Source organism: Plectropomus leopardus, chromosome 20 (genome assembly GCF_008729295.1).
Source record: "Plectropomus leopardus isolate mb chromosome 20, YSFRI_Pleo_2.0, whole genome shotgun sequence".
NCBI classification, from domain to species: Eukaryota; Metazoa; Chordata; class Actinopteri; order Perciformes; family Serranidae; genus Plectropomus; species Plectropomus leopardus.
This window is the reverse complement of record NC_056482.1, coordinates 17,087,804-17,113,918: the sequence shown is the minus strand read 5'-3', so window position 1 is coordinate 17,113,918 and position 26,115 is coordinate 17,087,804. Positions and strand designations below refer to the sequence as shown.

Genomic DNA, 26,115 nt, shown 5'->3' with positions numbered 1-26,115 from the left:
AACGTTGCAACCTGAAAGGTGTTTCTGCAGAACATTACAATGTCATAGTTGACCTTTGCCTGAACTAGTGAATGAATTCTTGAGTGCTGGCCTAAAACATGTCTAATGAGGTCACTGTGACATTTGACCACCAAAATCTAATCAGCTCATCCTTGACTCAAAGAGGACATTTGTGCCAAACTTTTTAAAAAATCCCATAAGGTGTTCTTGAGATATAGTGCTCATGAGAATTGGGCGGACAGACGGACAACCTGAAAACATAATGCCTTGGGCCACAGCTATCACCTGTGCTAAGGCATAATAAAATAATTAAGTAAGGACAGAGGGAGCAGTCTCTGAAGCTTTATATACATATCTGACTTCTGTGTTAACAGCCTACAAATTAGATCTGTCCCTAAAATAATGAATTGGACTAAGAGCATTTTTACATCTCAGTTATATTCTACTATATCTACTTGCACTTTTGGCTTGCAGCATTTTAAATCTCTGGGTGGTTGCCATGTTGTGCACACTGCAAAACATGTGCCTCAAAATAAATACATTCTTTAATATTTCTTGCATTGGAGATATTCAAATATTGCTGTTGCAGCCAGAACCAAAACCAGACCATGCATTTGTGTTTACTAGCATGTGCACAGGCATCTGTTTCAGAGACAATGGCAAAACAAATTAAGTTGCACTTAATATTCAAATTCTGTAACGTATCAGATAAAACACAAATTAAAAAGAATTTTGTTTGGTTACTGGAATAAAGCTTTATACATTCTGTTATGTCAGATTTTTATTATTAAGCTCTAATAGCACATAACCACAAATAACTGCATCGTATTTATCACTTAAAATAATAAGTGACTAAAAATTGTCCCCATATTCTAACTTACAGCCGAGCTGCTGCATGGTTGCAAGTTTGGACAACCACTTTTAAAGGCCAGTATTGAGCCCTGAACCTGCAGTATTATTAATTGTGAACATAAACTTGATACAGATGTGTATAAGTTATCATTTGTACCACTTCTTTGATGAGTTTTCTGCTATTTCCTATTCTATTTCTTTAAGTTTCTACTACCAACAAGTTTTTCCAAGCTTTGATTTCTTGATTTTTCTGTGTGAACAATGGAAATATTTGTCTCTGAAAAAGATACTCTTTCAAATTTCATGAAACTTCAAGATGCGTACAATTCAAATATACATTTCTGACCATCGTAGGAACCCAAAAAGATACAGCTTTGAGTAAAGATGTTTAACCTGACTGAAGAAACAAAACACAGAATGACAACATAGAAAATTGAAACTAAACAGAGCGTGCCACTGAACAAAACACCTAAATTAACTACTTGACACACAGGGATATGGGTGTAACGGATACACAAATTGAGTAGAAAAGGAAGCACAAAATGAAGTGCCCCTAAACGAGAGAAGTGCGGAGAGGAGACACAAACAGATCAGAGGGCAAAAGAGGTGAGGGCAGACAAGTTTGTTGTGCAGATGGAGGATAAATAAAGAGCTCACAGTGATGATGTCCAGGATACTGAGCAAGCTGTGGACGCTGTCCCCTGGAAGAACATCCTTCACTACTGGCTCTGTGCCATCCTAAAAAAAAAAAGGAAAACAGAATATATGACACCAACAAGAGTCAACCTTTACAGGGAGCCTACATATATCCTGCACCTTTTAATAAATCTACAAGATTCCACTGGAATTGGAGGAAAACAAGCCATACTGGGCAGAGCTTAAAATATGGAATGGGATCCCACTCCTGATTTGTAAATACTGACAGAAGCCAACAGCAGATGGAAAACATTTAGTAATTAAATACTAACAAAAGGTGTGGAGAGCGATCAGTTTTCTTTTACAACTTGTTGTTAAACAGCAGACTGCATCTAGATAAATGTTGCATTACTGCCCTCTCCTGTTCATATTTTTTCATGAAAGCTGAGAAGGACACTGAACAGTCATTATACAGAGTTAAGCATGCATATTCCCTTGCTTCACATTTTATTAAAGTCTCTCTCTGTGCAAAAATGTGTTGTTTTTATGTTTTTTGTCTGGCCTTGACTACACCCTACTATCTGTACAAAGTTTGTCATTTGAGAGGTGTTTTCATATTCTTCGACTAAAAATGTCAGTGCGCTTTCCAAAAATTTGACATTCAAACGTACGCCAGGCAAGCTAGATTAAGTACATTACTGTTACAAAAGCCAATCGCTGTCTAAACAAATACCGATGGGGGAACAGACGTCGACAACACTGGCAAAGACGCCTGAAACCTCCAGCACAGAGTGGACTTGTCAGTATAAAGAGCGGAGCTTGCATTAGTGTAGTGAAAGTTTTTACAGCGAACATGGTAGGGTTTGTCAATTTTGGATGTAAACCATACTCTGGAGCTTCCTTGCAAAAATCCAAAAAAATCCACTTTACGGCAAAAGTTCAGCTTTTCCGAAAAGAAAATCAACTGAAAATCAATGTGCAATCCACTCACGTTCTCCTGGATGCAGAGCTCAAGTCGTCCGTCCTGGACCACGTAGATGCTATCGTCATCGTCTCCTGGCCTGAACAGACCTTCACCCTCCTGCAGCTCGATAAACACCATGTGTCGACACAGCTCCAGGAACAGGGGTTTCTCAAAATGACCCAATACCCTACAACAAGTTGCAGAACACACACATTATGAATCAAACGGGAGACACAATGGGAGAGCCTAAACCTGAAGGAAAAGATGTATATTTGTCTACCTGACATTTTTCAGCATATAGAGGACCTCGGAGGGCAGATTTGAGCTCTGCACATCAAACTCTGTTAGGTCCGCCTCCAGCAGGGATGGAGGAGGTTCCTTAGGCTGCAGGGTTGGAGGATCTTTACGGATCCTCAGGATTCTGTTGATCAACACAGAAAAAATTGTTTCATAAATTCCATAAATCACTAAACTCAGGACAGTTAAAACAAATCTGAAGAATTGTTTCACACTAGGGCTGCAACCAACTATTATTTTCATTATTGATTTATTTTCTGGATCAATCGTTTTGTCATTGAAATGCCGGGAATTACTGAAACATGCCTTAGTTTTACCAAAGCCCACAGCGACATCTTCAAATGGTATGTTTGATCCAATTAAGAGTCCCAAAATCCAACACTATTCAGTTTGTTATCATGTATGACAAAAAAAAAGCCTCTAAAACTCAAAATAAAAATCCATGAAACCAGCAAATGTTTGTCTTTTTTGATTGAAAAATAGCAAAATGATCATTCGACTATCAAAATGGTCGCCAACTAAATTTCTGTTGATCAACTAATTGATTAATCGACTCATCGTTGCAGCTCTAATGGACACACAGAATGAACAAAAAAAACATTTTAATAGAACATACTTGCGAGCTATGCTTAGAACTTTGGTTCTTTTGCGTATGCGAGGCGTTTGCTTTGATACTGAGGTAGAGGTGGGAGGAGGAATCGAGGAAAGCGTCTGGACCTTAGAAAAACAAACATATTCAAGATTTTAATGTTTGCTCTTTGTTTACTGCAGACGGAATAAAAAATATATTTATATTTTGACACAGGTATAGAACTGACAGAAAGAACCAGATGCTAAAAAATATGAAACTGCTTGATTAAATTAGGCAATATGCTCATGATTTCATTATTACACTAAATGCGTCAAAGTAATTTCAGTCTTTCTCTTACTGTGTGAATTACAATGATAAGATACTGGAGCCTTAGTGGATATATTGCCAGTGCACTGTGTTTCATGCAGAGGCGCATTGACACTCAGTCTTTTGGGAAAAGGATTACATTAAGTTTTAATGCAGGGAAATGTGGAAATCTGAAATTCACTGAGCATAATTTTTACCCTTTATATGTATAAAAGCATTTTTACCAATTTACCCAATTTGTAGTACTGAGGTGAGTCTACCTGAGTGAAATGTAAAAGCGTATGAGTGTAATACAGAAATAGAAATTAAAAAAAACCTTTCGCATTATCTTCCTCCCATAGAAAAGCACTTTATCTCGTTTTCGGAAGCGATAATGAGGCACACCAGGCTGTTGTTCACCTTGTCACAGAATCCAAAAACAAAACGCAGGTTAAGAACACATATTGAAGAAAACTGAAAAGAAAATATATACCTTTGAAAAGAGCCTTATCATTAAAAGCAGACATGAAATATGTAGCATAGGACTAGAAGAAGAATCAAGTTCAGAAAGAGGTTGGATGACTCACGAGCAAGCTTGTATCTCCTGTAAAGGAAGAGCACCACAATCCCAATGAGTGTGACTGCGACTGCAGCTCCAATCAGCACGCCTGTGAGCTAAAAGATGAAAGGGCATGGTAGTGTAAGTGCCCACAGAATACAGCGTTTTAACCTCTGGTTTACTAACATTATCCATTAAGGTCCCTCCCGATTGCTTACCTGAGTAACTTAGACCAGAAAATTCACTGCCCTCTTATAAATCACCTCTCAAGACTCACTTTAATATTATAGCAGTCACTGGGCGCATTTTACTGCATAACGAGTTAATTTACTCTTGATACTTAATCTACAACATTCTGACAATACCTCTTAGTTTTACTTAAGTAGGGGTTCGAATGCACATGTAGTTTAAGCTTTTAAAACCTTGAGCAGCGTCACTTTTCTTGTGCTGCTTTCAGATGCCTTTCACAACTGTTTAAACCTTCTGAATCCTGAGCAAAACAGGATTCAGATTGCTTCAAAAACATGTGAAAAGAGTTAGCAACATGGTAAGAAATGTCACAAATTGAAAATTGAAAAGCAAGGGAAAAATTATATTTATAATTATCATCATTTATAATTATAATTATTATCTTTTACTTTTTTGCTTTCATATATTTCTTAATTTATTACCAATTTTCAGGAATTTTTCTTGTACTTTTTTTTTAACTTTTAGAAAGTAGTGAGACAACTCCAGGAACAAATGAGTATTAACTCTCAGGATAATCTTTTGCCGTCTGTTTGTGAAGTTTAAGTGGCAGTAACGTTCCAAAGTCGTGACTTGTTAGTACAAAACAAAACAGGCTTAGTCCTGATTTATTCTACTAACTGGGAATAACAGTATACTATGACAATTAGTTTATTATACATACTAAAAAGAGACAGTATGTTGTATGTTCTTCACAAAATGCACACATTCTGTAATTTTACTGTGAAGAGAAATGCAAACATGCTGCAGATGTTTTCAGATGTGACTGAATCTAAAAACTTCAATTAATCTTCACTTATATGAACAGAGGTAATGTTATCTCAGTTATATGACAGAATAACAATAAGAGCAGGAAAAAATGTTTCATGTTACAAATCAGTGTTTGGCATACCAGAGATGGGCGGCTAGCCCAACACCTGTTAATGTGTATTTTCTCTGATAATTAAATATCCATAAATTCATGTGTTTTTTACCAGGAGCTGAGGTATCTGTAGAAGTCTCCTCCTCTCCAAAACAAATGTTCAAACCACAACCAGGTGGTTTGAACCAGTAAAAAAAGTTGTTAACTACCATGGACTGTGTCTGGTTTGTCTATTCTGGGCTACTTTAGGGACATGGCAGTATAATATGGTGATCTTTGTAAATATAAATGTCTCATTCTAAGGTAACAAAAACACACAGATTATACATTATAGAAAACATATTTATTACATTATATTCAATTTTTGCATAGAAAACCCCCAAAATGACACTGAGCCTTTAAATGATAAGTAGTCCAATAAGGCAGAAAACTGCATAAATGAGCATCTACATACAGATTTTGCTCTAATTGCTTATCTAAAAGGGCTAACACAATAAATTGTTATTTCATACCATGGTGGTCTGCATCCTCTCCTCCACAAACTGTTGCAGTCGTGCTCTGAGGTCATTTTTGCTGTTCACAAGCACCTAAAAACATAATAGCACAGTTTCATAAATCAAATAAATAGCAAGTAATCTGTGATATTAAAATTAGGATCAACATGTTCCTCACCCATAGAGAAAAAAATGGTCTGTTAATAAATGGTGTGAACCAAAAACACAAACTTTTTGTCTCATAAAATACAGCTAAAATGTAGAACCTTATGTGAAGTATAATGTAAACTAATAACAAAGATCCCTACATGCACAGTTAAGCTCAGGAACATGACCACTGCACCACTGCAGAGGAGGACAGACTTTGTTGTGCAACACAAGCAAAACTGAGAATGAGGTTAATTTCATGTTATACTGTCCTACATATGCAGATATATGAGATGTACTTTTCAGTGAAATGGCCTCCATTTATGTCGATTTCTCTCAGTTGGATGACAGTTAAAAAGTTGAGTTATGTTTTAGAAGTAGTAATATTTTTAGTGACTGAGCAGTAAGGAACATGTATTTTGGATTAATCACAGCAGCTATATTGTAACGGTGTACCGATTAGGGTACGGCACATCATTTTGAGCATGACAAAGATAAAGTAATCAATCATATAGCTCAAATGATGTCACATATGTTTTGCCAGTTGTTGCCCAATATTTTAAAATAAATAGTGTTGCTTACTGAACTCGCCCATCTGCACAATTCACCATCAGTCTCCCCTTGGCAGTCCATAACGCTAAGCCTGCAAACCGAATATGAGGTTAAACCTGGGCAGCTATAATCTCACAGACAGTACTGTTGTGTGTGAGGAAGTTGAGTTACATGGAAAGCTCACAAGTTGTTCGGAGAAAAAAGGGAAACTTTGAAAACAGGAACATGGATTTGTGAATTATCAGCATGTTCCACCAGCCACCTTAAACATCTTGTTTTGTGTCTTCAGTTAAGTAAGACTTCATGAAAGAGCAGGTTAGCTAGTGTAAATAGCCTGAAAAGTTACTGGCAGCAGTTGTTGATTTCAAGTGGCTGTATCCTACACCTTAGCTATAGCTTGACGTTAGCTAGCTAGCTGGAAGCTAGCACACATAAGTTCCCGTCTTACGAGTAGCTACAAATACCAACAGACACGTTGAGATCTTAGGTTTATGAGATTCTCAGCGGACACAAATCAGTACGCTTACATTTTGACGCTTGCTGTTGTGCTGCTTTAGGCCGGTAACATTGCTAAACAGAAGATGAAGCAAACTTAGCGAGTAGCTAACAGAGTTTTGCTCCGTCTTGGTTGTGACTTGCTTAGCCCCGCCTAACTTTACAAATCAACCAATAGCGTTTTCGATTTTTTCTGTTGCCTTGGTACCAAGATTTTTGTCCAATCAGAACGGAGCAGGCACATCCTAGACTTCCTATTTACCACGTAAAGAGCATCTTCTACTTTTACACGAAACGCAGTTTTAAATAATGAATAAAAGCCTTTAATCGAATAAAAATTGTTGGTTATAACAAAGAACAATTACCCAAATGCCAGTCTTAAGTACAATGCAACACTTTACTGGAGTATTCCCATTTTATGTTACTTTATGCATCTATTTCGGAGGCAAATATTACACTTTAACTATATTTGCGGCTGTAGATTACGATTTCTTTTTTAATTTGGAGCATATGAAACGTGATGTATTTTATGCAGAAAAACACAATACCCAATAGCATATAAAGAAGTTATATAACATTAACATCAACATCAACTTTAAAATACAGTTAAAGGTCCCATAATACACTCATTTTCAGGTTCATGCTTGTATTTGGGGTTTCTACAATAACATTTTGATGTTTAAAAAACACATATTTTCCTCATACTGTCTGCCTGAATATACCTGTTTATTTGTTTTTATTTTTAGAAGTATCTTTATATTAATTATCTCATCCATTTCATTTTTGTATTATTTGTGTTTATTTTAATGTATTATTATTTTTGAGCCAATTGTTCCTGAATATACTTTTATTATATTGTTCTCTGTTATTTTAGTTTGCTTTTTTTTCGTAAGGAAACATTAAAAGAAACATGACCTAAAAAAAGAAAGAAAAAATCAATATTTGTTTAAGTATACATTACCCTTAGAATATTTTCTGCACTTTTCCTTGTCATCAGACAGCCTTTCCAAGAGGTAATTGAGGCTTTATATCACAACAAACTCCCTTTACAAAAATAGTAGTTTGATTTAGCACAACACTGAGTTGCTGGTCTACTACTGTGTTGATTGGCAAGTGTGCAAGGTAAAGCAGAGTCAATTTTCAAACATACCTTACACTTGAACTCATATTGATTTCTTTAGATGGTTAAAATACGTTTTGTTGTGGCCCCCATCTACAGCAGTACTTTGCTTAGCTTCTGTGCCAGTATATTTGGTTTATCAAAAATAATAGCAAAGCAACAAACAACATAAAATAACCACAGCAGAAATGTCAGATAGGTCAAGCCATTGTGTTTAACTTATGATCGTTATATATTACAGTTACGGCTGAAAATGACATCAGAAATCAACAAGTTTGCCAGTTTTACATACCTCCACACTGTGATCAAGGGCCAGTTGTCTACCTGGAGGTGATTGTTAGAGCGGTGTCTCAGTGTATTGCCTGTTTCACTGGAAATGCATTGTGAGGCAACAGCTTGGGTCCCTGTTTACTTTCTGTCAGCTGATGTCATTCACTGTTAAATATCCCAACAGGAAATACAGGACCCATTTAAAATGTTTACTTTTTTAAGTTTGAAATATCTTGTTTATGTTTCTACATTCAAAAATCTTTCCGATCAATCTGGGGTTTTTTTTATTTATTTTTTAAAATCAGATGAAAAACAAAAAAAAAAAGTATACTTTTATCAATTACTTTGGTTTATTGACTTATATAACCTTTCAGCTTAGGTTGCAGAGATTTTAGGGATATGAATCATTTGAAGATATTTCAAGAAATGACATCCCAGTAAGCTAAAAATACCAATGTAGGCACCAGCGGACCATTTCTATTGCAGAGCTGCAGACATGTTCATGCATCAGAGAGAATAACCCAATGAATGTACAGCATAGGCTATATGTAAGAATAAAAACGTTTTTATTTTGTTACATAGTATTACTTTATTTAATTTTATTCATTAACTTCCAGGCAACATACTGTATATGTTTTCCTGACATTTACATGTACAGGGTCTTTTCTGTTTTGTTTTTTTACTTTAATTGACACACATCATTAAACTTGCCCAATATTGATATGACCAACACCAAACTTGTTTGCATAGTCTTTAATATTTACCATATCAAAATATTTTTTCCTTTATCTATGTCAGAGTTAAATATAACTGAGATACATGCACTCATACACACGCACACAACACACACACAAATTACAAGGACGGATGGAAAAAATATGAGGGGCCTTACTAATAATCATTGAAAGACACAATATTTCTTGTTAGTTTAAAAACTTACCATTAAATATACTTTAAAGGCAAAGACTACCTTTACAGTTTGCCTTATTTACAGCAAGGCCATTTGCTTTTTTATGTTTACACTAATCATATTTTTAACATTTGATTTAAAGATTTATCTGATTTCATGTCATTATTTAATCGCAATTGACATTACATAAAGGCTTAGAGACAATACATACATGCACAACAAGATATAACATAAATATTTTCTGGGATTTACAGTGCTTTCTCGCTCTTACTGGGGTTGAATAACAAATCCGCATCAGTACAATTAGTGCATGCAACAGCACATGTAGTATATTTACAAAAAAGAATTAAGTAACTCTGAAGTAGCAGTTGGCAAATATAGTAAAACTCAACACTTTTTTATAGAAAGCTTGTTATTGAATATGCCACTGCAGTATTCATCATCCAGGCTCTCATTTCGAGACAAACAAAACAAGTCATATACAGTTTTCAGGCATTTTGTCATCTTCTCTCCTTTGTTCTCTGCATTTCTCACTCTATCCTTCTTTGTTCTCAGTTTCACTTTTGAGATTTGTTCACGTGTTTTACGACAGGTCTGTACGCCAGTTCAATCTCATCGTTGTTTGGGCAGGTGTAACGAAACTCATCTCGTTTGTAGGCATTTTCCAGGTAACGTGTCAGGCCCTTCAGATTTGACTGGATGTCAAAGTTGTAGTACTTCTTCAACACCACCTGAGGTAAGAGGGATTTTAAGATTTTATTATTTGCAAAATTAAAAAAAAAAACATTAAATCCAGGGATGGCTCATTACCACTTTTAACACCTCTTTACCACTAAGATAAAAACTAATAGATTTGCCTCCCAAGAGAGTTTTATGCTGCTGAACTCTGCTGACCTTGACAATGTTGAGTTTGGGAAGCAAGTTGCAGTCTGCCAAGGTGAGGGAGTCACCATCCAGGAAGAGACGTGAAGACACAGTGGCATTTGGGTTCTGTTTCAGCTCGTAATCCAGAGGTGTCTCTAGGTACATGTTCAGCTTCAGCAGAGTTAACAGAAATTTCTTCTCTGGTGCTGGAAAACAGAAAAGTTATTGTTAACCTTCAGGTCACAGCCTCCAGAAATTACTGTAAATTCTTTCTTGAAATATCCAATTAATAGCCCTTACTTTCATTCAAATCAGGTCGGGGATTCTTCACATATCCTGAGAATTTCTGGAAGATATCTTCTCCGGCACAGTTGGACTCTCTGTTATTACAGCACAGTTTTGGATACCTGCCATTGGTATATTGAAAAAAAATGTTTTAAGTGTCAGCAGAATGGTGAATGATATTCAACTAATGTTGCCTGGGTCCAGACCTTTGAATCCGCCCACTCCACCGAGTATGACTTGACTGGAAACGGAGTGTAATGAGTTGATACTTTTGTCCGATATCAGGCAACAATAAATATGTTTAACAATCAGCTTGTGTCTTTAAAAAAGATGCAGTTTACTTACTGTGGTGGAGCTAGGGTCTCCTCCAGGAACTCCTCAATCTTGTTAGTGTCCGTTTTGACCTCACCGTTATACATGAGGAAGGGAGGCTGAGAGCCTGGAGCCACATCCTTCAGCTGATCAGGTGCCCTGCAGCCAACAGCAGACAACAAACAAGCTTTTTGTTCATGACAAGCTTTGAGCCAAACAAATACAAATGAGTAAGAGAGGGATAATGAGATGACTTTTGCAGGTGAATTTCCTTTACAGTTTTAAAATTTCCCAATTTGTGTTAAAATTTTCAGGAAAACATGCTTTTATAAAAGCCATCTGTAGAGTTCCTGACCATCTAATGGCACCAGCAGACTGGGCATCTTTGAGAAAATATTAATTGTTGTGTTATTGTATCTTTCTCGAAGTGGTACCCCCACTGCCACAGATGTTACAGATTAACAAAACATATGAAGGAACAGAAATGCAACAAGGGACAGTGTGTGAGGAAGACAGGGAGAAAGAAAAAAAGGGGAGGGCAATATCACTGTTTTAGAGGGGTTTTGTCACTGTTGGCATGCTCAATTTTTTAAGCTGGTACAAAAGCAGTGATATTATGAAAGACAAGACAACCTAAGGTATCCATTGGTACCAACTATGTCATGCTAGATTGTTGGTAATGAGGTTAAATGGTGCTCCAAAATTACCCTGCAGTTTAGCTAGGGAACAACTGGCATGGCAATTTTCACACTTACATAGTTTTCTATAGCCTACTTTAACAGCATACTGGCGAGCAAATTCCTGGTATTCAGTTATGGCTTTAAGTTTTGGTACGCTACCCCAAGATTCACAGGGGCCCCCAATGAAAAATTTCTGGGGGAGTCACTGCTGTCTTGGGACTAAATATACTACTGCCTATTCGAAAACCTCTCAATAGTTGTTGTTATTATTATTATCATAATCATTATTACATATGCATGGGTGTATATGGAGAGCAGGCAGACGTTTCTAAAGCTGATATCTCCAATAATCAGCAACTCACACCAAAATAATCTAGACTGATAAATAGGAAAACAGATAAGAGGATTTTTTTTTATTATTATTATTTGGGGGTGAACTGTTCCTTCAATGTATCAAACCTCTTTCAGTCTCAAAGACGAAACCAATAACTTTATGGAAAAACATAAAAAGATGTGTCACCTCTTCATGTCCACAGTAGTGATGGTAAAGTTGACCCCCTTTAACCAAAGAATCATGAAGAGTCTCTGACAGAAAGGACAGTTCCCAATACTCTCACCATCATCACTGGCCTGTCAGACAAACACATGACATTATGAACACACACACGTCTCACTGCTTGCAATCAGTGACATTAAAACAACCAACATGTTATAAAATGGGAAACTGGGAAGTTGATTCAGTGCTGTAATACATCTAACCAAACTACGAATACCTGCACAGATATTCCTGTCAAGCCTGCTCTGCTCCGGCAATCTAAACAGACCGCTGAGGAATTTCAAATGTAGAGTTGAGGCTTCCTTATACCCACATTAAATATTAAACAACCTTATGTTAGATAGTGTTTGGTGTCTCTGCTGTACATTTTCCACCATATCACTGAGTTACGGCATGTGTGGTGGCGGAAAATGCAGTTTTGGGAAGGGCAGGACACAAACTGGACAGGCCTCTTTTTTTAGTTTCTACTGTTCACTACAAGTTCTCACATGGATATTGTCCCTAAATAACAAGAGACAAATAATAGTGATATTCATTCCTCGTCCGCTCAGTCTAAGCACAACACACACTAAAATTACATCAGTTCAAATTAGTATTAGCTGTATATGATTACAGGGTTTAGGTACTAAAATCTTAACATATTTTGAGAAGCTGAAGTAACATGTTTAATAATTCCCAGACAATATCAGCTTAAGAAAATCAATCAACAAAGTAGCTAAAAGAAAATTCTGAAGCACTTTGACACTTAAAAAAATGAATGTTTGCTATTAACAAATATATATATAATAACAAATAAATACTGCATTTACATTGTTTTGTCTACATCTGTGGTTTCTAAGCAGAGTTTTTTAAAAACACATCACAATTATTGTAGGTCTCACCTTAACAAAGAGTTCAATCTTCGGGGCCTCTGCCATTGTACTTTTTCTGTCTTTTTCTCTTCTCTGTCTTTCAATGTCCACCTGTCTCTACTGGATCTACAAAATGGTTTGTTTCAGTTGCTGTCAAAGATTTAAAAAAATCAGATTGTGAAGTTAACATTCCTGTGTAATTATAATTATTTTGCAATCTCAGTCTCTCCCTCACACACTTCCGCGTCACTCTTTAATGAAGCTGATCATGAGACATGTCTCTAAAGCCCGTACTCACAGTCAGCACTGGATGCAGAAACACTTCTTTATCTTCACTCCACCTGTAGCTTTTTTATTTTTGTTATTATTCCAGCGTTTCACCTCGACCCGTCCTCCCGCTCTTCTCGTCTCTGGGCATGTTTCTGTTTTTTGTTCGTCTCTCACCACACCTGTCATACTCTGAGAGGCAGAGCCTAACCCCCTCCGGCTTTTCCAGTCAGACCAGCAAATCTGGATCTCTGCCTCTCAGTCTTCCAGCATTTTCTCTGAAACCTGCCACTCACAAACTGTAACTGTCTCAGTCTGTCCACTTCAGCCTTTATTGCTCTCTGTCTGCCCCTGTTAGTGCTCTGTCACTTTTTCTCTACCAAAATAGATCAGTTCATTATCAGTATTTCATCGAGGCTGCCATATCACAATAACTTTGCTATTGCAAAGTTGCAAAACATTGCTATTGTTGTTTTTCATATATATTCTGTTATCAGTTTTGCCATCTCTTTTATGATGTCAGTGTTAACCTTTGTGTGGGTTTCTGATATTTTATTTTTATTCTGTAAATCAATCAATTTATGGAGATTTCCAATGACTATCCAACATAACTTTATTTCCTTCAAGTGTCTAATTTGATACCTTGGTACCTATGCTATATGGCCAAAAGTATGTGCAAACATTACAAATATATGTGACACATGTGCACAACATCTAATTGTAAAAGCATTATTATGCTGCAACAAACGCCTGCAAGCTTCTGATTTCAGGCTTCACAAGATTTTTTGGAACCTGACTGCAGGAATTTACTCCCATTCAGCCTCAAAACATTTATGATGTTGAGCACTGATGTTGAGTGATATGACCTGATGCTCCAGTTTATGCCCAAAGGTGCTGGACAGGTTGAGGTCAGGGCTTTGTGCAGGTTTTTGCTTCAAAATAAAAATTTGGCATTGAAAATTTGCACTGAAAAATGCTTCACTGAGAGATAAAACATGGGAATTAAAACATATTTTACTTTATGTTGATATTTTTTGTATTCTGACATGTTTTTCAGCAACAATTTCATTTTTGAATACAGGCTTTGTTCATGGGGAAACTGTAAAGTACCTTCCCCAAACTGTTGACACAAAATTGGAATCTGTTATCTGGAACATTTTGTATGGTGTATTATTTAAGGTATATAATGCTGGATTGTTGGATACAGTTTGTAAACATGCTTGCCAGCGGAAGTGAAAGTAAAAACCAACCCCAGACTCACTCTTGATTGGTGTTTTGCCTCGCTGTATTTACATTTTTTCAGAAGTGTGTCTCGTGGAAGCCTGATGTTTCCAGTCTGGCACCTGGTCGCTTTTTTTTAAAGCCCTGACTTCACCTGAGTGCTGTGGATGTACATGTCCATGAATGTCCCTTACACAGAAAATAAAAAAAACTACAGGCATTGAGCAGAGTCTCTACAGAAAAATACTTGGCCACACACTTCTAGTGGGTCACAAGTGAAAATCCTGCATATTATACCTTTAAGAGTTTGCTAAATTGAAGCTAAGGGGCCAAACGATAAAAATAACGCCAGAACAAATGTGCACATAAGCATGTGTCCACATATTTTTGGCCATAGCATTTTCTCACTATGTCTGAAAGACGTTGAGAATCAGAAAAATGGTCTCGTAAGGACAAATTTTGAATTTTGAGCATTTTTCTTTACAGATTAACAAGATATTTGCTTTCTTTACCTGAAATAATCTGCCCTCATATCTGTCTCTCTTTCTCTCCGAGTTATTATCAATAGTGTTTCTGTAGTTTGGTACTTCCTTGTCATCCTCTCAGTTTGGTATGTTTGTTTTGCGCTCATCCCACAGCTAACTTTTAGTTGTTGATCAGTATTCATGGCAGGCTGAAAATGCTCTCATGTAGAAGGTATTCAGTGAGGTTTCGGTGATAGGAGACAGGAGTTAGAAACAACCCTGCAGCGAGCTGACATAAAGAGAAACAATGGTGCAAGCTGAGAGGAGTGAGATAAAGATTTCAAAGCAGAAAGATACACATCAGCGGAGATATGGCAGAAGGCACACGAGGCGAGGACTGCACAGGAGAGGAAATCATGAGGGCGTGATACATTCATCTGTGACTCTGTGCTGTGGAATCCACAAATTGTTGTCATTGATTGTATGAGGTTAATTAAAGTAAATTATTATTTAACAAATAGTATTGTCCTGTTATGATCTCAGTGAGAGGTGTTCTCCTTTCTTTGAACTGAAACATCCCTGGTAACAATGAAAGGAACAAACAAGATGTCCTTTTCAATGTCGTTGTTGCTTAGTGGTGAATAAAGCTGACAGGTAATATCGCTGTATTTGCGTAGGTCTCCCACTCTCAGCTCTATAACACCATCCTATCAGTGTCTTTACAAGCATGATGAACTAAAGGGCATTTGTTGTTTATAAAAAACCAAAGAGACAAAATAATAAGTGATGTGTTTTGTTGTACTGTAGCCTATAATAGCAGAAATATGGTACTTCATTTTTGTTTGAGCAGCTTCAAAGAATATCGTATCTTATTCATCTTGTTTACACCCCGGGATGTACATCGAAATGTAAATCAACAAGCAAACAACGCTGCGCAAAGACAACAAAAAGAGGGTAGATGGTACAAAAGGATTTTTTTTCACCTAAAAAATAGAAGGCATAAAGGAGATTTAATAGTAAAGATGGTGACTTTTATGAAAGATACATTTTTGTCATACTTGCTGAAGCTTCCTGTTTTTACTTTGTTACAAATACTAGTAATAAAGAAACTGTACTGAAAGCTGCATTAATGTCTATGTTTGAAAACAATTACTACCCTTTCTACTAATAACAATATTTAACTATTACTATATATATTATAATATATTATTTTTATTCATTTTCCATTTTTTCTGTTATTTCTATTCTACTCATTAAAAATTCCTTAAAATTGCATTTAGTCAAATTACATACAACCAATATCCAATTCACCTGCATAATCCTGGAGCTCTGGGGGCCTCTAGGGGCCTCTAGGGGCAGTTGTCCACTTTGCTTGGCTTGTGCTCCAGCCATCATCATGTTTCAATGTGAATTAAATTCTGTTGCACATCGCCCTCCTGAGGTCTTTTAGTAAACTGACATAAATTTAAGCATAACTGTAAACCTAACACAAATTTAAAATGTAATTTAGGATTAGGATCAGACAAAATTGATTGCAAATGCAGTGGAAGCTGTTACACAGAAAATTTTGTCTTGTTTCTGTACTGCTCAGATATTTATTATTCAAAGCTCAGTTACCAGGTAAGCTGTGACAAGAAACCACAACTACAAAAGAATAGTGTTAAAGACAGCTAATATTTTTTTTTAATCATCAAAAGTGATGATTCATTGTAATGGCATTTTAAATATATATATATAGATATATATATAGATATACATACAACCAATATCCAATTCGTGCTTTCCACTTTCTTATAATAATAATAATAATAATAACAAATTTGACAACATTAAAATATAGAAAATAAAGTGGAAAAAACACCATCTATATCGAAAAAAGGCAGATACATTAAGAAAGGTGATCAGGTTCTCTTAAATAGGCCATCGCCCCCCTTCACTCATGCTGTTAGTCTTTCTAAGGGTAAGACATTACAAGTTTCGCAGTGCCACTGTATGACTTTTTTTTTCTTTTTTTTTTCAAAGAACATCTACATGATAAGTTTCTTTTGTGTAGATATACACATAACAATGGTAGAGCAAGACCTGATGAGTCAAATATGTCCTGGATTATGACCTTCAAAAGATTTTGGTTTGACGCATCCTGTTCCTACACAACTGCTTATTCATTTTTAATACTTGTGAAGCTGATGCAAATGGCACCTGCTGCACTGATTAGCAAATATACTGCTAAGAAAGCGCATGTACTTGAATTTAACATGTCAAGCTGGTAAAATTCAGCACAGAAAAGCCTTTGCTGCTCAGTCTGCATGGAATATACTGCACTGAAGTCCAAATTTATCACCTTAAAATAATTTTAAAAAGAGCGCAATCAACAACAGAAACCAACAAGTAGATACAAAACATGACCCACACATAATGTTATTTCCCACACCAAGGACAGCTAATTCCTCTATCCAAATTTTTTTGACAAACCACTGGAACAAAACTTCCAGATTTGTGTGGTCAATAAATACCACATTACAGTTTTGCCTTTACTCTCTACAACCCAACTACACTGATGACTCACTGTGTGTGTGTTTACCCCCATCGTCTTTCTGTTCAACACTTCCTCTTTTTTTTCCACCAGTGCACACATGCCCATGCAGCAAAACATCTTCTGACATGATCAGTTTCTTGCAAAGTATTGCCAAAAAAAAGAACAATTCAGCAATTTAAAGATTTAAAGCAGTGTTGAAGAGGATGTGGAAGGATGGAGAGAGGGGGGTGAGCATGAAGCAGGATGCTGAGCTCAAATCATATTCAGCGATCTTACAGAGAGCCACACCTCAGTTTCCTTGAAAGGGGCTGCATTTTTCTGTTTTTTTAAGCACTTCAAGCTCATCATCACATTCTTACCAGCAGCAACCGAAAATGGTATCAGTGGTGAGTGAGGACGGACACAGACTGCTTATCTTGTGCTCAGGTTAGTGGAGGAAGCTTGAGGTTTTTCTTCGTCGTGCGTCTTTCTGGTGAGTGTGGTCTGACTTCTGTAACACATTTTCCTTTGTAATCTCTCTGGCACGTTGTACAAAATCATCAGCTGTGTTTCTAAGCCGATACTTAAGTTAATTGGGGTTAATAAATACATTCAGGCTTGACAGTAAATTGGTGTGTCCTTTGCACCACTAACTTTTCCTAACAAACAGTCAGTGCCAACATAGATATTTCATCACATCCTGTTCACAGTTGTTCTTGAAGTGTGAACTTTAGACAGAAAAATAATGATTATAATAATGTCCAATCATAACTGGAGGCCCTCAAGTCTTTCCTAAGCTCTTCTACAAAGACAGCGTTCACATATTTTAAGTTAAGATATAAGTCTAAAAAAAAAGTGAATAAAAACTCAACTCTGTGTTGTTTTTACATTTTCTGGTTACTGAAGTGGTTTGGTCTGTGGTACTTCTATGTAATTCCCTCATTTTAAACCGTACGCTGCTTTTAGCTTGTGTTCAGATAGCGTGAGGCATGACAGCAGCACACAAATGACTTGTTGATGAAGTAAAGTTATCTGATTTTAGATTTGTTCAGTTTTGTTGCTTGCTGCCCTGTTACAATGTGCAAACCAGAATTAGTGAGCTAAAACAATATTAGCCTTTAAGCCTGTAGTGTAAAAAAAAAAAAAAAAAAAAATGAAATCGTGGGGTAAATTGTGTATGAGGGAAGCACATGGATAAGAGAAAATGAAATGGCAAAAGCCAGATAATTTATTGCACATTACATTCTTTTATTGTTTGTTAACTATGTTGTTTATCTGTGCTGATTACCCATTAGCTTTAGCTTATGTTGTTAGTGATAAACAAAAAATACATAAAAAATAAAATAATAATAATAATATTAATAATAATAATAGTTTTCTAAAAATACTCAGACCTCGCTTATTATTTATAAATTCGTGTTTGTTTTATGATTTTAGACAGAAAAGTTAATATCTGAAAATACAACACTATGTTTTCCTTGTGCTCTATGAAGTCCAGAGAAAGTCCACTGAAAGTTTATTTTATGCACTTTTATATATTTAATTATGTACAGTATCAGTTTTTAAAAAGAATTGTGTGGTTACATATTAATTTTTGAAAAGCCTCCTATGGATAGGTGCTGCAAGCATTTTGCTATAAACTCTAAACACAGCATATCTCATTCTTGTGCATAAACTGAATATTTAACTAATACTTTTACCATGCCCTTTGTGTTTCTTACATCCTGAGAAAGTCATTAGTTCCTTATTTTTGCATCCTGCTCTGTGAAAGGTCTTTTGTCTTATGCAAAGGGAGATCTTACTGTTTAATTTCTGTTAATTCTTGCTCAATGCTGTTATCCTCATGATTTCATAGTGTCCCCTCTCCTCAGAGGAAACACTTTCTGTATTTTTTTGTCTTTGTCTGATTGACTAAATCTTTATGTAAGAAATGCAAATTTATCATAAATCATCAAAAGGCTCTACTCTATCTCTCCTTATTATAGGAAATATCCACAAAATGAACTGCATGAGAAGTTGGATAATTCTTAATGTGTGGTTTGGCTTTAAGATAGGGCAGCCACAGTACTTATAACTTTCTGCTTTTTGTCCATATAGGAAAAAAAGGAAGGTTATACACCAGTTTCTCTGGAGTTGTGGTTGAGCAGAAAATTGGCTCTAGTTTTAGTGGGTGGTGGTGAGTCCTGTTCATACTGGGAGTGACAGGCTGACTTGGAGTAGCTGATGGTGAGTCCTCATCATGACAATAATCTTGGTCAATTACAGACACAACAAAACCTGCACAGCGAGTGCAGAAAGATGTTTTCATCCATCAGTAGCTCTGCAGAAGTTAATTTTGTTTCCACAGTTTTTACTTCACACTATCATGGCTGCCACACCCTGACAATCTCACTTTGAAACAGTGTCTTATTTTTCCTGTTTACAGATGTCAGTGCAAGGTCATACTCACCAGCAATTTCCTTACAGTTTATGACCGCATTCAGTAACCAGAAGTGCATTTTGAATGAAAACCTTATGTAGCACTGCACTTTACAGTTCAGGGGGCCTATCACTACCACCTAATTAAATGCATTGTTGCAGGATAAAAAAATCTAATGTATTGATCTACATAAACCTTTTCAGGTGCAAACATAATTTTTGTTTTTTTGCCCATGGGGGGCTCTAAATCTCCAATGTTGATATACCAACGGTTGGAAAAACAGTCAAGGTATTATTTAAAGTACCTTGCAAAATTTCAAAACCCCTTGAAATCTGGATTGATAGTCTTCTTGTGCTGCATTCAGACACCTTTGGCAATCTCTTTGACCCTTTGAAACCTCAGCAAATTGGTTTGATTTCTGTGGAAAACATGGGGAAAATGGCAACAACCAACTGGGCAAGATATGTACCACAAGTTGTCAAAAGTTAGTAAAGGATGACAAGATATAAATTCCATCTCCAGCCTTTAAATTGGCTAGAATACCTGATTTTAACATCCACTTTAGACAAAAGGTAAAGCCACAAAAACCTCATTGCTCTTTATAATCCTATTTCTTAACTCCCTTTTGTGACAGGGGTGTGACAACACTACAAAGACTTCACTCTGCTCAATGAAGAGGTGCTTCCTTTTCTCCTTTCTCTGTCTTATACCGCTGTGTCTGCTCAACGGATGGCTGAGGGATTTCCAGGCCCTGACCGCCAGAAATGTACACTTGAGTAGCAGCAGCAGCATTAGAAATGTCACCATCCTGCTGTGGTACTGGCCCTTCAACAGGTCATTCAGCCTGAGGGGGGACGTGTGCTGGGACCTGTATAGCATCCCTCACTGTAATCTGGTGGACCAGCGCTCCTTGTTCCCCTCAGCTGATGTGGTGGTGTTCCACAACAGAGAGCTGGTAATGCATCGTCAAAAGCTGCCCCTTGAACTTCCACGGCCACAGGCACAGAAGTGGGCCTGGATGTCCCTAGAAGCCCCTGTTTACAATGGAAACTTGCGTCGATATGCAAATATCTTCAACATGACCATAACCTACAGGACAGATGCTGATGTATCCGTACCCTATGGCAAGCTGCTACCCAAGGAGGCTGAAGGAAATCTGGTAGAAGACGCCTCGCTGAATAAGAGCTTCTTGGCCTGTTGGGTGGTCAGCAACTATAAGCACCATCACAAGAGAAGCAAAGTGTACAAAGAGCTCAAAGCCAATGTTCCTGTGAAGGTTTACGGCCGGTGGACAAAGAAACCCATCCCCTCTTCTGCTCTTTTACCTACAATCTCACGCTGCCACTTCTATTTGGCTTTTGAGAACTCAGTCGCCAAAGATTACATCACAGAGAAGCTATGGAGGAATGCTTACCTTGGCGGGGCGGTGCCTATCGTCCTGGGACCGCCACTAGATGATTACAAAGCTGTGGCTCCACCGAATTCTTTCATCCATGTTGATGAGTTTGCATCTGTCGAAGACTTGAGTAAGTATCTACAACAGCTTGCAGAGGACAAGAAACGCTACAATGAGTATTTTAATTGGAAACATCAGTGGAAAGTGAAGCTGTTCACAGACTGGAGGGAGAGACTGTGCAAGATCTGCTCACAGTACAACAGTTTACCTCAGGAGAAAGTTTACGCTGACCTTGAGGCCTGGGTCAACACTAAAGACAACTGAACCTCCATAGCTGTTGTCAAGGGGATGGTTTGGATCTTTATAAGTGGGGTTGTTTGAGGTACTTATCCATAGTCAGTGTATTACATACAGTAGATGGTGGCTGGTACGCCCCCAGTTTGTTGAAGCAGGCTGGGCTACCTCCATAGAAGCTAAGCACCGTACTGCTGTGGTTTGGGGTCAGCAGCAAAATGTGTTTTAGCCGCCTAGAAATTCAACAGTTGAAGTGTACTCTTTATTGAGAGCATTTTCACTACAATATCTGTCCTTTAGAAAGCCTGTTCCAATGGGGAAACCATTAATGGCTTTTTTTCCCCAACTATGCTTTCATCAAAAATGCCAGACTCCATAAATAAAAAACTGAAATTTTAGCTCATCAGTGTTAGTTCGTTGTTTATCTCAATGAGGAACCTGATCGTGAGCTATATAACAGCTTCCATGTCAAAAATTGCTGCTGACAAGAAAAGGCTGTGAAAATTCTAAATATAGTGTACACTTAAAATAATACTGATATATTTTTAGGTGGCTAGAACACATTTTGCTGCTGGTCCCTCCACAGCCATACATTGATTAGCTTCTGTTTTGGTATTTCTGTCTGCTTCTCCAAACTAGGTGCGTGCAAACTGACTCCTAATGTATGTAATAGACTGACTATGGATAAGTAGCCCACCTCATACATCCCCACTTTAAAAGATCCAAACCATCCCTGTAATTTGTCACTTACTTTTGTCACAATGGAAGACATTATGTCCTCATTTTTTCGCATCAGGACCTATACCCTTCTATCATACAAGATGCATTTTCTTCATGAATGATAAACAAATGGTAGAAAATGAAAGGGAGAAAAATTTGAACATTGCAGAGAAATCTGAAGAATTACATCCTTGAGATTGAGGAAACATGAAGCAAGGACATTGTAGAAACATGTATACTGTATATGCAAACAACCAGCACAACCTACTACTTCATATTAAGAACAATGACCAAGATAATTAAATTTCTATCACTGATATCCATAGCACTTTATGACAAACACTTGACCTCTCTAAGATTAAAAGAATAGTTTGGCATCTTGGGAAATTTGCTGCTTTCTTGCCAAAGTCTGACTGGGAAATTGATAGCATGTCTGCACAACAAACAAGAAGCTTCAGCTAGCATCTAGCTAATTTAGCTTAGCACACAGCTATCCTGGCTCTGTCCAAAACTGCAAAATACAACATTTTGATTTGTAGTGACAGCTTTAGAGGTGCTTGTATGTAGACTTTATTACCTTTGGACAGCACCAGGCTTGTTGCTCTCCCCTGTTTCCAAACTAAAGCTAAGCTAAGCTAACCAGCTGTAACTTCCTATTTCTTGCACAAAATTGAGAGTGATACCAATGTTCTCATCCAGCACTCTGCAAGAAAGCCAGGTCAATTCCCAAAATGTTCAGCCATTTCTCTCAGTTTAACTCAACACAGCATACAGTCCAGTCCACTTTAAGGGCACTTGCATAAAAAATAAACCTGAAATAAATACATGCCCAAACTGTGAAATGGCTGCCTGCCTTAAAGCTCCAGTGTGTAGGTATTAGAGGCATGTATTGGCAGAGATGGTCTATAATACTCATAACTAAGTTCTCAGTAGTTTATAACCACCTGGAAATAAGAAGTGTTGTGTTTTAGTTACCTTAAAAAGAGCCATTTATGAGTTTGTGCTCCCCCAGGGCAGCAGCTCAACCTTGCAGCCATTTTTCCCCCAGTGGCTACTTGTGATATTACAGAGAAAAATCCCTTGCAGCTAAAAAAGCATTTTCCCCATAGATCACTATTGTAAAAGTGTTGACAGGAAACCTTGAATGGCAAACAAGACCAATTATTACTCTTTCTAATATGAATTTTTGATCCAGGGAGGTTTAATTTTTGTAAAACTTTCCTCAAGCCAAGAAAAACAACTTCAAAATCTAAGAGCCAAACAAGAACTCATAGGCTGAGCCACCAGGAGAAACATTACTGCATATATTCAGTGGGCCACCTAACCCACAAGCAAACACAGAAGCTAGAAACTATTTTTGGCATATGTGCCAACCAAACAGTTGGACTAAATAGATGCCATGCAATTTCTAAGTATTATTATACATATATGGTCCTCTCCCACAGAGTCACTGGCTCTTTATAGGGCCATTTGTGCTTTCGCATTGGCCATCATAGTTCTAATAAGCGTTTGTACACCGAAGTTTAAGTTCTGAAACCTCACCACTGAATGTCATTAAATCCTACACACTTGTCCTATAATTAAACACAGATACTGTATAGACCTCCACCATGCACAACAGATAGCCTAAGGTAGATGGCACTTACAGCCTCTACTACTACTACTACTACTACTACTACCAAGTGATCCTTGATGGATACATGGTGATCAAGGAATTTAAAACTTTGAAATGTTGAAGAACTGATGACAAAATTTGCGTTTGGTTTCATGTTAAATGATTGAATGCTGAGGATCCTTAAAGAATAGTAAAAATAATGATCTATATGAGTTTTGTTAAAATGTCCTCTCTTCTCTCAAAAGGAGAAAGACTTGAGCTTGAAATCGAATCCAATTCTGCTCTGTTATTACAATGTGAGCATATCCTATAAAAAGACTTTCACATTTTAAGGATGCAGTATGATTCAAACCACTGGCATATTTTTGAATGATTTGATATCAATATCATGATATTGTAATTTCACATTTGTACTGCATTGGATTTTGAAGAGTTTGGCATGTTTAACTGTTGTGTTCATGCTAATTAAATGACTTACTTAAGATATAAGTTGCCATTGAGTCTTGCCTCAGAAAATAAAAGCAATGAAAAACTTATCTAAACCACTGGTTCCCATCTGGGGGTTCAGATCCCTACTAGGGATTGCCAAAGCCTCAAGGGGAATAATGAGGCCTTCTTTAAGGGTCTTTAAGGGGTGTAAGAAAACTTTTGTAAAAAATACACATTAGGCCTTTATATCTCAGCACCCCTTCATTTTTGTGAATATAACTAAATAAAATCATTATTTTTTAAGTTTAGATTATTATTCAAGATATAGACTTTAAAATATCTCACAGGATAGGGACACAGCGAAGACCTGAACAAAAGCCATAGTCACTGAACCTTCATACTCTGCAAAACATCCTGTTCCTGCATTAGAAAAATACATAGTTGTAACATCCAAAGAGCTAATAAAATGGCCAGGGAAAAAAACACAGCATTTGTTAAAAAATGAATAAAACTAAAGAGAGGTTGTTGAGAAAGTAGGATTCTTACAAACAAAAAAATACATTATAAAGACAGAACAGCAGCTGTAAAGTACCTAACAGGATAAATATTTTTGATGCAACAGTCACAGAAAATAATCTGCTAAAACTTCAACCAAGTTTTTAATTTATACAAATTTACTGTGATTATTGCTTTCACTATTTGGGTTAATTATAGTTTTTTTGTACTGGTACAATTATGCATTGACTTAATCACAGAATTATAATTGAATGAATTGATGATAATATGAAATATTCATAAAATATGTCACTTAGTCAGGGCTCGTCAGTTTACACCGTAATAGAGAGAGAGAGAAAGTTTGGGTACCACTGTTCCAAACAAACCTAAACTTGCTAAAACTTGTGTAAAATGGGACAATTTCAGTTACTGCATGTGATGATTTAGTTTGTTTAGATTTCTCACGAGGAACCAAAACATCCTGGTTCCTTAATTTGTTCAAAGTAGGCTAATTATTAAACTGCAACTGGTCAAACAAAAAGGGGAAGCAAAATTTTTACTAGATAAAAAAAAAAAAAAAAAAAAAACATTTCTGGTCATTTGATTAAAAACATCTGTGTATCTGATATTCCAATAAATTATAATTTAATCCATTTACAGTCTGGTGAGAAAATGTGTCACATTAGACAAACTGAAGTTAAAGCTGGACAGTTATGATTGTACATTCACACATTGGTAAATATTTATGTCTGTGGAGTTATGTCTTTCAAATCATTAATATGGCAAGATTCTGCTACCATTAATACTGAAGTATTTTTAAAGACTTGTTTATCTTATTTGATCTTGCTAATAAATTCTCAGGCATCTATAGGGACTTCTAAGTCATGTGAGGTGAAGTCAAGAGTGACTAAATGACATTTAATGTCTTTATATCTGAAAGTTACAACCACCTGAGTAAAAAATAACTTCTTAAAACAATACCAGACAAGAAAATACTTCAATGAGCACCCAAACTTGACTTTAAGTATCAAGTCAACATTTCATATACATAAAAACCCTTTACAATAAAAGCAAAATTGAGGCGTTGAAATACAGTTCGATAGCATAATTAATTCAAATCAGGTCAGACTTAATTTCACGACCATTCACCTGAGACAGAGAAAATGCTGACAGTGTGCAATCGGCAGAATAGCAGCTAAGACAATTGTAACAATCACATTCCCGCAAAATATTACTTTGAATCTAACCGCTCCCCAATGATGCTAAAAAAATTTGCTTAGGATGTCGATAATCAGCAACCATAAGGCAAAAATGTGGGTTCGTTTTACAAATGGGACATATTTTTAAAAAGATATAATATTCAGCATTACAAAAGCAACTTTGTGCAAAAACAATGGAAAATTTGGTGAGAATTTCCATTTCAAAGACTGACAAATACTGATGCTGCTTGA

General features: G+C 36.6%; 3 protein-coding genes across 8 annotated transcripts in view; 1 reads left to right on the top strand and 2 right to left on the bottom strand.

Moving 5' to 3' along the window:
• The window catches only part of LOC121959423 (patatin-like phospholipase domain-containing protein 7), a 37,963-nt gene extending 30,847 nt beyond the window's left edge, over nucleotides 1-7,116 (bottom strand). For both annotated transcript variants that reach the window (XM_042508693.1, XM_042508694.1), the window contains exons 1-9: nucleotides 7,014-7,116; nucleotides 6,517-6,577; nucleotides 5,806-5,880; nucleotides 4,214-4,301; nucleotides 3,964-4,046; nucleotides 3,366-3,466; nucleotides 2,733-2,873; nucleotides 2,480-2,639; nucleotides 1,510-1,590 (exon numbers count right to left, since the gene is read on the bottom strand). In XM_042508693.1, coding sequence (XP_042364627.1) covers nucleotides 1,510-1,590; nucleotides 2,480-2,639; nucleotides 2,733-2,873; nucleotides 3,366-3,466; nucleotides 3,964-4,046; nucleotides 4,214-4,301; nucleotides 5,806-5,880; nucleotides 6,517-6,577; nucleotides 7,014-7,015 — 792 coding nt within the window. In that variant the 5' untranslated portion in view covers nucleotides 7,016-7,116. The remainder of the gene's footprint in view (nucleotides 1-1,509; nucleotides 1,591-2,479; nucleotides 2,640-2,732; nucleotides 2,874-3,365; nucleotides 3,467-3,963; nucleotides 4,047-4,213; nucleotides 4,302-5,805; nucleotides 5,881-6,516; nucleotides 6,578-7,013) is intronic.
• A 1,922-nt stretch (nucleotides 7,117-9,038) lies between these two features.
• clic3 (chloride intracellular channel 3) lies at nucleotides 9,039-13,272 on the bottom strand. 2 transcript variants are annotated; one of them, XM_042509136.1, is made up of 7 exons: nucleotides 13,128-13,272; nucleotides 12,860-12,979; nucleotides 11,943-12,052; nucleotides 10,776-10,901; nucleotides 10,446-10,552; nucleotides 10,176-10,351; nucleotides 9,039-10,012 (listed from the first exon to the last, which is right to left on the bottom strand). In XM_042509136.1, exons 2-7 carry the CDS (start codon nucleotides 12,893-12,895, stop codon nucleotides 9,839-9,841), a joined length of 729 nt encoding a protein of 242 aa, XP_042365070.1. In that variant the 5' UTR covers nucleotides 12,896-12,979; nucleotides 13,128-13,272; the 3' UTR covers nucleotides 9,039-9,838. The 2 variants fall into 2 exon arrangements, with proteins under 2 accessions (XP_042365070.1, XP_042365071.1); XM_042509137.1 differs by having other exon boundaries at nucleotides 12,860-12,955.
• A 4,395-nt stretch (nucleotides 13,273-17,667) lies between these two features.
• Nucleotides 17,668-24,222, top strand: fut7 (fucosyltransferase 7 (alpha (1,3) fucosyltransferase)). 4 transcript variants are annotated; one of them, XM_042509945.1, is made up of 3 exons: nucleotides 17,721-17,789; nucleotides 19,394-19,522; nucleotides 20,350-24,222. In XM_042509945.1, exons 2-3 carry the CDS (start codon nucleotides 19,520-19,522, stop codon nucleotides 21,433-21,435), a joined length of 1,089 nt encoding a protein of 362 aa, XP_042365879.1. In that variant the 5' UTR covers nucleotides 17,721-17,789; nucleotides 19,394-19,519; the 3' UTR covers nucleotides 21,436-24,222. The 4 variants fall into 4 exon arrangements, with proteins under 4 accessions (XP_042365882.1, XP_042365881.1, XP_042365879.1 ...); XM_042509948.1 differs by lacking the exon at nucleotides 19,394-19,522 and having other exon boundaries at nucleotides 17,668-17,743; XM_042509947.1 differs by lacking the exon at nucleotides 19,394-19,522 and having other exon boundaries at nucleotides 17,716-17,789.
• The last annotated feature ends 1,893 nt before the right edge of the window (nucleotides 24,223-26,115 follow it).

What these genes read in the sequence shown, in the direction of transcription:
- clic3 (XM_042509136.1), bottom strand. Translation starts at nt 12,895, where the DNA reads ATGGCAGAGGCCCCGAAGATTGAACTCTTTGTTAAG. An exon ending in GAGACCCTAGCTCCACCACA is followed by an intron (nt 10,553 to 10,775) that starts GTAAGTAAACTG and finishes TACCAATGGCAG; the next exon opens with GTATCCAAAACTGTGCTGTA. An exon ending in CCGACCTGATTTGAATGAAA is followed by an intron (nt 10,352 to 10,445) that starts GTAAGGGCTATT and finishes TCTGTTTTCCAG; the next exon opens with CACCAGAGAAGAAATTTCTG.